Below are 12,579 nucleotides of genomic sequence, written 5' to 3' on the forward strand. Positions count from 1 at the left end.
AGTTTACATCAATTTGGAAGGGAAAATACAATAACGGATAGAACTATATAACAATATAAACGCGTATAAACAAAACGCATATAAATGTTTCATAGATTATGTGAATCTAAACTTTTTCTGTAATGTTAACTTATATTTGCTCACTTAATGATGTAATTACCTATTATGATTATATTTTTTTCTGTCCAAACGACTGACGTACGTAAATATAAGGTAAGGGAGATTTCTCCCTAAGTATGTACTTATCCGAGACGGTGCAACTTAGGACGCCGTAAGGTGTAGTAACACATCTGTGGGCGACCTCATGCAGGACCCTAACCGTATCTGGGGGGGGGGGGGGGGGTAGTTGTCACCAGCAGTAGACTGCGTGATCGTTTTCTTGTGCAATTAAAAAAAAAAAGCATGTAGATTGTAGGTGTAGATTGTAGGTATAGGTTCCTGAAGCTAACTCTGTTATTTATACTAATACTTATTATAAAGAGAGGAAAGATTCGATTGTTTGTTTGTTTGCATTGAATAGAGTTCGAAGCTACTGGTTCGATTTGAATAAATCTTTTTTTAATATGTTAGGTAATTTAACCTCAAGTAACATAGACAATAAATTAATGATTAAAATAAGTTTTTTTAAACGAATGCAATAAGTCTCCAATATAACTCCGAGATTGACCTCTCTAAACTAGGGAGTTTCATACAAAAAGGAGGTATCTAAAAAGTGGTTTGTAGAGCAAATTTTTAAATAAGTTTAACACAACAATCCTTCAAGTACTTACGTGGAGGCGGGATGTTTCCGTCCATGTCTGTTGCTGAAGTGGCGGCGGTAGACGGCCGCGAGCACGGCGCACACGGCGGCGCTCAGCAGCGCGGCGAGCGCCAGCAGCGCCACCAGCATCGGCGACACCGAGATCGTGCTGCCACCTAGTGGGAAACGTACAATATATATTTTTTTATAATATAGGTGTAGCAGACGAACATGCAGTCCACCAAATGGTAAGTGGCTCCAGCCCGCTCGTGGACATCTGTAATCAACCCCAGATAGGATTGGATATTCCCACCTGAGGTCGGCCAAAGATGCGCCGCTACCCTTGAGGACTAAGCTGGCACGTCTCGGAAAACTATGTCTCCCTTACCACACCCTTCAAACCAGAACACAGCGACGCTTAACGCTACTGTTATGAGGCAGAAATAGGTATGGCGGTGGTGCCGCCGGAGCCGAATCACAAAGGGTTCTACCACCTTCATATTGGCAATATAAATCAAAATTATTTGGAAGGTTAGGCTAGAAATAGTTAAGACTATGCATTTAAACATAGTCCTCCTTAGATATTATATTATAATCTCTATGAACGCTACAGATTTTTTTACCATCAGTAAAGCACCTTGCTTGTTTACTTATTATATTTATAAAAAATCTTATAAAAAAAAATGTTTAACGTTATATTCTATCGACCTTACATACATTCAAAAAATGATAATTTTAAACTATTTAAAATACTATAACAAAACAGTTAAACATTTTTAACTGTCATACACACTAACAAAATTTTAGTTTACAAGTCAATGAATTTTAATTACTATACCGAACTAAAATGCCAGAGTAAAACTAGTTTCATTTCACTATATAGTTGGACGACATGAAACAAACGAAATATGAATACGAGACCAAAACAAAAACGTGTGAAACAAACTTTCGTTCGCGACTCCTGTTTTTTCTGCTATGCGCAATTACTGTAGAGTGAAAACTCATGGAGCGTTTTTCTTCCGCCTCCGTGGAAGCCGCCTTTTGCGTTGAAAATGAATACTATCTTTTATCTACATTATAATATTACAAATCAAAAAACAGTTACTCCATGTCCGCGCTCTGACGCAGCAGAAAAACGCTTCGTGTGGTCTGAGCCTTATGTTGATTGTTACTTCTTTACAATGAGCGAAACAAAGCTTCATGTGAAACTGTCATTGTTTATATTTACATACTTGTGTCTTGTGGCGTAAAATTAGATACGCGTTATATGTTAACTGTTTAATGTTACGAACGATTCCGTAACTGTACGCACACATCACTCTTGATGTCATTATTGTACTAGCTTTAATGTAGGACCAAATAAAATCACAACAGCCAAACTCCAACTCAACTAAAGTTCCTAAAGTAAATGAAAAACAATACAATTTTCAGTTTACAAATAACAAAGAATACACAGCAAATGTAAAACTATCAAAACTGGTAATACGAAACTATGAATGCACGAGTGTAACTCGAATTCGGCTATTGTTGAAATAACCGTACCCTGTTACTGAGCCTTCACTGTCTGTCTGTCTGTGCAGTACAGTGCTCTATCTCTTTAACCGTTATTCATAGACATTTCATATTTTTACAGTGTATATATAATGGTAACCGTTATAACAAAAAAATTAAAATAGTTCAAAATACAATTTCGGCTATTTGGCTTTATTTATTGAACCGTATTAGATACGCAGCTCAAATTTTCATAATACATGCAATATTTTGCCCGATATGAGATGAAATACTACAAATAAACACTATGTGCAAACTTGGTGGTCGGAAAACCTTGAGTTTGAAGTTTAACTTTTCATTATCGATAGGCCAGGCTAAGTCCAAACGCGATTTGTTGTAATAGAACGTAACACAATAACAAAAACATGCAATAACAACAACCATCTCGTTAATAAAGTGTTACTAACAATTTGGAGCAAAGTTGTGGAAACCAGAGGACGTTATGTTTTAAGCAGTTTAAACTAAACCATACCTACAATAGATAACTGGGCAATAATGTGCTACATTGTTCTAATTATTCGTTACGCTGAAGTGTAAATTCGTATTCAGAGTACGTTTTACTATGAAACAACACCTGTAAGCTCTGGTTAAATTAAGATTCATCATCATGAAAGTGATTCAATATTGTACATGAGTTTTTTGATAATGACAATGGTTGAGACTATAGTCTATTATGCGGGCCAGAATTTTTGACACACCTTTGAAAACATTTTTTATATGATTCTCAGTCGTGTGGATTTTTTATTAAAACGAACCGATTCTATACTTTGTTTATTTGCTTATACACTACTATACTATACACTTTTACTTTTATTCCTGTTTTTCATTTCCGAGGTGGTATTATTCTATACCAAGGTCCATTAGAGCATTACAGGACCGCGACTGGATACGGAACTATGACTCAAAACTTCACGACTAGCCTTTGTAATTTCGCTTTTGATCTTACATATCACGGGACATACAAGAGTAAAAGGAAATTCTGATATTCCTGATCGACCCACTTGTGAACAAAGGAGAATAAAAGTGTAAAGGTGTGGGTTTCCTCAGGATATTTTTCGATTCATTTATAAAATATATAAACAGAGAAATATATAAATTAAGATACATATTAACATGAATATGGGGATTTTAGGCAATGCCACCAATGTGAGTATCATTAGACAAAAAATATTTCTTGGAATATTGTATGAAAATTTGTCACTAATGATGTTGTCCTATTTTTAGGGTTTAGTACCCAATTTTACTTAAAATGTATTTTTGACTTTTTTAGCTACTTTTGCTCGATATTAATAATAGAAATATTAATAACGTGTAACCTTGTAACGACACGCACTGGGCCGATTTTTAATACGCTAAGTAAATGCTTAGAACATACTGTTAACTCTAACTTAAGCCCGAACTTCCTAACCAGCTCAAACCAAAACGTCTAAGATAACAATATGCAACATTAGCGGGGATGATTAGTCCAATTATAAACTTACAGTTTGCCGCCCTGTTTGCAAACCACGTGCATAGTAATGTGGTTGCGGGTAACTTGTTTGGATAATTTTGAGTTGTTTTAACTATTTTACATATTGTGTTTACTACGAGTGTTTAAAATGATATTGTCTGATGGTACGAATTTTAATATTGTATAACCCAAAAATCAGGATATTGATATCTAAGTGGAGGTCCGTCATTCAACTCCCAGGCATCTTTAGTTTAACAGACATGTTTTTTTAGATGACCATACACACAAGTGTCTATTGGTAGTACGGAACCGTTTTTGCGAGCCCAACTCACACTTGGCCGATTTTTAATACGCCAAGTAAATCGTGTTTCGAACACACTGTTAACTTAACTTGAACCCCAACTTGCTAACCAGCTTAAACTAAAACGTCCAGAGTAACAATATGCAACATTAGCGGGGATAATTTGTCCAATTATAAACTTACAGTTTGCCGCCCTGTTTGCAAACCACGTGCGTAACAACGTGGTTGCGGATAATTTTGAGTTGTTTTAACTATTTTAAATAGAGATTTACTGCGAGTATCAAAAAATGTATAGTTCTGTAGGAATTTTAATTAGGATAGCTAAGTAAGGTTCGGAGTTCGAGGCTGCTATTACGAATAACTTTAATAAATAATTACTTATTCCAAAATAATTATAAGAATGATTATGCCGCGTCTTTAAAAGACCCATTAAGGTACAAAATAATATGAATGAAAAAACAATGTGGATATTTATATGCTTAGAATGTATTTACACGTCTCAATCGCAGTGAAAAATAGCGATTAGTAAATCTCAAGGCACCTAAAAAGTTACAATGCCTTGATATCATGAGCTCGAGTTTAACTTGTTCTCCGAAATCTGGAAGATTTCTGAAATCTTCTCTTTTAAAAAAAGGGCCATTGTTCATCACGCTGATCCAGGGCGGATTGGACACAACTTTGGTGTCTTTTATTAGAGTATTCGCAGACCTTGTCACGATATTTTCCATTTCGAACAAAGAAAGCTCAATATCAATCACATAATAATTAATTATAATACCATTACCATGAAAAATCAATGGGACGAAACTTAACTCCGGACTTCACCACACAGAAGCCATCATTAGGCCATCATTATAGCTTCTAAGTAATCTACTAAACACATATGGGTCTTTAGTTGCCTGAAATAAGGGAATTTTGAACTTGAACGTCTTGTTAATTATTCCATACGTTTCATATTCTGTCTACGTAAGTTCGACCACATTTCCTCGTATCGTCGCCAGCTTAATTGGCTTCCAATTCGTGAACGTAGACAACTTCACTTGCTTAATTCTCTTTTTACAATACTTTTTGATCCCGTTGCACCGGAGTACTTAAAACGTAAATTTCAGTATCTCCGTGATTTCCATGATCGGGAGCTCCGTTCCTCGGACTCCCTTGCTTTGTCTTTTCCACCCCATCGCTCTGGGTTTCTCTCCAACTCTTTCACGATTCAATCAACACGGCTTTGGAACGCTCTTCCTGAGGAAGTAAGAAAAGTGTGCTCCAAATACACGTTTAAAAAGAAAGTTATTGCTCATTTCTTTAAAAAACTTAAATAATTACATTTTATATTTGCTCTTTGTTTATCATAGTTAACTATTTAATTGTTATATATCTATTTACATGTCCTTTTTTTTTCTCTCTCTTTTCTTTATATTCTCATGTTTGACTTTATCTTTCTATCCTTCTATTCTTTTTTTTTTATTATTATTATTTTTCTCTTTCTCTTCTTTCAATTATTAACATTAACAGGTATCTTGCGCCGCCTTTATATTTTCTGCACATCCTTAAGGTTGACTGGTAGAAAATGCTACATAGCATTAAGTCCGCCTATTGTACCACTACATTTTTATTGGTCAATAAAGTGTAATAAAAAAAAAATATATATTACTTTATTTTTTTATATTACAATTCAGCTACTTACTGGTATATTTATCAGGCGGTCGTAACGCGATGGGGTAGAGCGTGGCCGCCTCGCTCCGGCCCTTCGCGTTCACCGCGTACACGTTGAGCAAGTAACTCGCTCTGCTGCTCACTCGCACCGCCTCGAATGTGGGCGTGCTGTTCGTCACGTTTAAGCGGAGCTGGAACAAATGTCAATTTTAGAACAGCCACTATTGATTATCATAATAATTTATCAGCACATATATAAATCGCACTTATATGAAACTGAAACACGTGTTTGAACGTAGACACTAGAAACATGTGGATAAATACTATAAATATTAAAACAGTGAACAGAGGCGACGATGTTGCCAACTTGCGCGACCAATAGAGGTTCTATTTCTATTTTGTTGGTAGCTTTTGTTTCAAGACTGCAACCGCTGCAACTTCATACTGTTACTATCGTGTGATGAATCTTAAAATTTCACTCTCATCATTTTTTCATAACGCGCCTAAAGAAGTATAATTTTAAAAACGTAAAACCTGCCTGTTTAAGAATAAAATTAACTGACTGATGGTGATGAATTACGATAAAAACAAAAACCTAATTGCCTGAAGTATTTTAAGCAATCGGGTTTTTAGGCATTCAGGCAAAATTACATTAATCCCACAATTTAGACAAATTTCGTGTAGATGTAGGTATAGGTCGTGCCAAAAATAAGTGCTCGAAAAACATAACCTCCGTAGTCGGTTAAAATCTCGAGGAAGATACATACTCAGATTACGCGCCTGGCAACAAGCAACAAGTTCGGAAAAAAGTTAGAAAATACGGAAGAGCAATAAACTGTCAAATAAAGAAGTGTTTGCGAAAGTATATTTGTTTTCTAACAGTAGTAATTGAAAATGCCGCATTATACGTGAAACACTCTTATTTTAAAAATCGAATTTTAAATTCATATTATCGGTCCATTAGTTTTTGAGCCCATTCATTACAATCAAACAAACAAACAAAGTTTTCCTCTGTATAATATTAGTATAGATGAATAAACAATTGAAATATTATGAAAAAAAAGAAATATACTTACAATCATGGACGGCAACTCAAGCACCTCCATGTAGAAGGTCTGTGGCAATCCACCGTCGAAGCCTTCGCTACAGTCCACTTGCAAGGCATCGTTGCTTTGGTTCAGAACCGAACAGTTCCGAGGCGCTGATGGTAGATCTATATAAAAACAAATAAATGAATAACTCTTTATTCACTTAATAATCACTAGACTTTCCACCAAACATCCACAAATTTTTACAAAATCTTATTTAAAACTTTAATTAAATGCTGCATTATTTTCATAAAAAAGTACTAGTGAGAATATTTATCAACTAAGAAGTAAGTACATTAAAATATTTTAAATAAAATATACCTAGGTTATGTGTATTGACAAAAATGTAATTATCAACTTAGAAATTTGATTAACTTTTACGTTAAAATTAAGAAAAAGCAGTCTGAAAGACGGCTCCCTATATTAAAAATTAAGAATTAAAGAAGAAGAAGAAGTTCAAACAACATTCAATCAGATTTGAGGATTTGAGGCCTAAACCATTCATATGCAGAACAATGATAATACATGATGGATAAAATTTACTGCACTCACCAGCAGCAACAAGCCTATACAAGCACGGTATCTCCTGTCTCCCGACAACGTTGATGGCTAAGCAGGATATGGAGCCGAAGTCCACATCCGAGCTGGGCGTGTACCGCAGGGTCGACGTGTAACCCGTCGATGTATACGAACTGGCAAAATAAACAACATTTACAAACCAGGAACTGTAAGATATAAGTAGGACCAGGAACATAGACGTGACTGTACCACCTGACTGTACGACATCTTGGAATAATTTTTATGCGAATAAAAGTTTTCGTTTGGTTTGACTTGACTTACTCTTTATACCCTAAATGGAGGAATCCTTCGATATTTGATTACGGCATCACTGCCTATTTCTTGTTTATGCTGTATTCTGATTTGAAGAAGAGACACATGACGTCCCAGCTTACTCCTGGAGAGTAACGCATCCTTAACTAACTTCAATTTCACCTCAAAATGTATAAAGATTTTTGAAGTATTTTATGGAAACATATAATTTTATTGTAAACATTACATTATTGTAAACAAGACAAAAGTGAATTAATAAGTCAAATTTATATAAAATGCGGGGTAAATTAATTTTAATAATGAGTCTGAAATAATTTGTAATTATAATAATGTTGCTACGAAAATCAATGTGGATCAAATGAGCAATTAATTTTCTCCGACTATTTTAATAATTGTAGATGTATAATTAAAACGAATTGCTAATCAATCAAATATTTAATTGAAATATTAATAGCGTATATATATTTTAATAAAGATTTCTTTCTAAAGGGATTTCTTTAATAGACATGTTATTCAAAACAGCCTTCAATGCCTTGGTTAAGACATCAGTAACTGCCATAAAAACTCCGCTTAGAGTTAGTAAAGTTACAATATACTCGTGGGCTCTTTCACGTGCCATAACATTTTGATGGCAGTCTCCCAACTTATTAACTAAATGATCACGAAGATAACCTTGACCGCCGTCTCTAGAGACAAAATATTATTTTTCTGCGAGATTTCAAATTTGGATATATTTTCAAGTCGAAAATGAAAGATCGGTTTTAAATTACTTAGTACGTTGACATTGACTATATTTATGACTCAACTGTCTGCAGAATGTTGGTAAAAAATACAGTCATATTTTGCTCACACTTATTTATTAATGAATATAACATATGGATCGTTTTTATGGCACTAAAGCTGAAATAACGAAACATACAACTGCCACCGCCGTCGAAACATAAAAAGTTTTTACCAAGTTTTCTAGGTGTAATAATGTCAATTGAACAATTTCGACACTTATATAGTTTATATTGATAACAACGAAAATTGTAATGGTATTAATGGTGATAGCGAAAATGATAATGATATCAATGGTTATAATAATGATAGTAAAATTAAAGAAATTAATGATGATCATTTCACCTTTACTTACCTAGGTGGTAACTCAGTGTATTCCCCGGAGCTATTAAAAGTCCATAGGAAGGTGGACGGTGGTGGATTTGAATCGACTACACAATGCAATAGAATAATTTCTTGCTTCATCGCACCATAGACTTGACCGTCATGGGAAGTTGAACATATTGGTGCATCTGCGAAAATAAAATTAATTATAGCGTTTGGTAGAAGCAATGATAACCTAATGGTTGAAACAAGGCCTTTCAATCGGAGGTCTGAGCTTCAAATCCCAGGCCTCTGATGTTCCACATATATGCATGTTATAAATTAACTATCACTTGTTTAATGAAGGAAAACATTGTAATGAAAACCTGCATAACTAAGATATATTTAAAAAAGTAAAAAAGGTAGGTGAAGTCTACCAATCCGCATTTGGCTAGCGCAATTGACCATGCCCAAATTCTTGTCATTTTAAGAGAAGATTTCAAGTATTACCCATATTCTATTAGACGGGTTACCGATGTCTATGGGTGACAGAGACCACTGACGTGGACGTCAAGCTTTTTGATAATTCTTTCAGATAAAAATAAATCACGAATCAGACTCTTTTATGTAAAAATATGAAGTCTATAACACATTGAGAACAATTTTTTTTTATTTACAGATAGTACTTTTTGGGCTCATTAATATGCTGACTTAAATCTTGCCTTAAAGTGTTAAACATCACAGTCCTCATTCAGCTAGTGCTCTTAAAATTTAAATTTCAAAATGTCAGTTATCCAAAATTCTTAAACAAGTCTCTTTTGAAATTGAAATGTTTTCATTCATTACAATTCTTACCAAAGTAAATTCAACCACTCTACATGACTTTAGAATATTTCGTTGAAGACCACTTAACCTGTTTTATAAATTTGTTTAAGCATTTGCTTAAAACTATTTCTGAGCAGCTAAATAATGGTAATCGGGACCGATGGCTTAAGATGCCCACTAAAGTAGTGAAGGGCACTTATTTACCCACTAGCGGTCATCCACCCAATTGCTCACTGCTCACCGCTCACAATTGCTTGGATATATACCGACTGATTTACTTTTATGAGACGATTACTTCATTCCTATGAAGTGGCAACATATCTGATCGCCTTCAGGCAGACCTCGTGTATAGATGTCTATACGCCTCAATGAGATTACTGTTATGTATAAAAATCCGCGGATGTCTGTCCATACAACCTACATCAGCAATACTTACATATGATTTGCAGAGACACTGGGTTGCTGGTAGAGGAACCCTCGAGGTTGTGAGCGAGGCAACTGTAGTCCCCGGCAGAAGATCTGTTCACGTTTTGGATGACCAGGCTGTGGTCGCTGAGGATGACGCCCGAGCTCGCGTTGTGCTGGATCTCCACTGTCTAAAGTACGTAACTTGTAAGAGAGGTAGAACTCTCCGTTATTCCACTGAAGTGGTAGGTATTAATATTTATTTCTTCCTTACGTTGAGTGCTGCTACGTTCTTGTTTACTTATTACTTACTTAGATACTTGCACAAGGCATTAAAACGTATGACGATGAAAATCCTCAGGAACCTCTTTGCCTGGTAAGATGTTTACAGAAGAGATTTAATTTCAAGTGCTCGTTAACAATCTCAGTTCAATTTCAATAAAAAATACACCCTACAAACTACGGCGTTTATAACAGTACTCTTGGGCAGTACTCGTAATTAGGAGTATGATTATATTGTAAAAGAATTCGCAGAACTAATACTAAAATAAAATAATCCTATATAGAAAGTGTGCCACAAATGTTTGTATTGGTCGTTTTTAATTAAACGCGTATTTTGTACCTCAACAAGTAAATAAAGCGCTTTTGTATTTATTTTGAGTGTCACAAATATATCAAACCGATTACACCGTGTAGAGCATTCGGACATGTAGTAAATGTCAATAACCAAATCACAGATCGGCTTGTAATAACGTAGCCAATATTTTATGAAAGCACGTATTGAATACATACTCAAAACACTTCGTGCTTTGTATTGTATTTGAAGGTGAATAACCCTTTGTGGTTCGACTACGGCGTCACCACCGCCACACCTATGTAATGTGGTAAGGGAGACATACTTTTCCGAGGCGTTCCAGCTTAGTCTTCAGAAGTAGGGGCGTATCTTTGGCCGACCTCCGGTACGAATATCTATTTCTGTCTGGGGTTTATTACAGTTGTCCGCGGGCGGCAGTAGACACTTACCATCAGGTGGACTGCATGCTTGTCTGGCACTCCTATGTTATATAAAAAATAAAATATATATACTTAAAATAAAACTGTCATAACTTTTACTGCTATATTAAGTTACATGTTACTGTTCGTTCGTGGTTTTGAAACCGCTCAGTGGATGTCAATGTATAACATGTTTTTGTATATTTGCCTAATGTCCTTTAAAGTTTTAAAATATTATACTTGTAATTTAAAGAGGATATAGGTTAGGCTGTTGTAGATTTACATATGATTTTATAGGACATTAAAATCCGCCCAGTTTAAGAATTAATATCCTTTAGGGAACACATTTTTAAACGTATAACCATTCATTCTATCCCTTAGGGGACAAATTTTCTAAAGACATCTCTTGTGCAAGCCTGTGACATATTGAACTCCAATGCAAGATTACGAAAATATAAAAGCATAATTTTTACACTTTTACACGCATCTGTATTTAAGCTTTATGTTATCTGTCAGTTAATATTAGAGATATATCAATCAGAATACATTATGCAATCACATTAGCGTATTTTCATTATTGATGTATATTAATTAACCATCAGTAAATAGTGTAGACCACGATCCGTGCAAATGGGCCGAAATATGACTAATCTAATCGCTACATTAAATACAAATAAATGTTTGCATTTCAGACTTGAACTAACATGTAAATGTAAATAAATATTTAGATTAAAGTACATTTTAAAAATAAGTGCAGTGGTAACACGCGTGGCGCAGTATCACACGGGCCTCACACGGATGGTTCCGTGTTCAATTATCATCCAAATAAATAAATATTTAGTTCGTGTCGTGTGTTATATCTTTATATATCATAATCTTAAGCTAAATGTTTGTTGAATATCGACTTCAGAACTAACTACAAAAATAACATTATTTTCAAATATGTCTATATATTTTTACTTTTAAGTGATACCAAAGTCGATTACATTTTGTGTTTAATATTTCTTTACACAATTTTTCATGTCGGACCGCAGCTTTTCGCCAATTAAATACTAGACATGGTTTTTTACTCAGTTTATACTCAAAGTTATAAACATTTCTACTCACTCAATCATATTATTTAAATTACATTTAAAGTACTCACCCCTTTAAACCAAGCCAGTCTATCAGCTTTAGGGTTGGCGCGCACCTCGCACTCGAAGTACACGTCATCCCCCTCCTTTATATGGCCGGGGTTGAGGTTCGATCCCATCTTCAACGTTACTATAGGGACGTCTGAAAGTTTCAATTGCTTTAGTTCCAGTTCGGAATATATCAAAATTTCAACAGTTTTTAGTGCACTAACGAAATTTGTAAGAGTTAATAATGTCATTGAAACTTCGTATGTAACTCTGGGGGTCCTTTTGGAATTCAAAATTCCCTCTCTCTTTAAGTCAAGAAATATATCGGAAAACCAATTATCAGAAATACTAAACGTCTAGTTAATTTTAATAATTTTAAAGGAATAAAAAAATGAATGTATTAGTGATTGTATAAATGATTGAGTAACTGAAGAATGAATGAATCACCAAAATAATGAATAGATGACTTGTAAATGAATATAAAATTTATAACCTTCATACGAATGATCAAATATTGTAACAATGCATAATAGAAGTAA

General features: G+C 34.6%; 1 protein-coding gene across 1 annotated transcript in view; it reads right to left on the minus strand.

Annotated features, from left to right (window-relative positions):
• The window catches only part of LOC140742995 (neural cell adhesion molecule 1-A), an 84,907-nt gene that overhangs the window by 8,307 nt on the left and 64,021 nt on the right, over positions 1 to 12,579 (minus strand). The window contains exons 8-14 of the mRNA XM_073074119.1: positions 12,064 to 12,194; positions 9,958 to 10,117; positions 8,749 to 8,905; positions 7,335 to 7,474; positions 6,771 to 6,907; positions 5,726 to 5,885; positions 771 to 915 (exon numbers count right to left, since the gene is read on the minus strand). Of these exons, the coding sequence (XP_072930220.1) occupies positions 771 to 915; positions 5,726 to 5,885; positions 6,771 to 6,907; positions 7,335 to 7,474; positions 8,749 to 8,905; positions 9,958 to 10,117; positions 12,064 to 12,194 (1,030 nt within the window). The remainder of the gene's footprint in view (positions 1 to 770; positions 916 to 5,725; positions 5,886 to 6,770; positions 6,908 to 7,334; positions 7,475 to 8,748; positions 8,906 to 9,957; positions 10,118 to 12,063; positions 12,195 to 12,579) is intronic.

This window comes from Epargyreus clarus, unplaced genomic scaffold, assembly GCF_041222505.1.
Source record: "Epargyreus clarus isolate Ecla_fem2 unplaced genomic scaffold, WU_Ecla_fem_2.2 ptg000006l, whole genome shotgun sequence".
Lineage (NCBI taxonomy): Eukaryota > Metazoa > Arthropoda > Insecta > Lepidoptera > Hesperiidae > Epargyreus > Epargyreus clarus.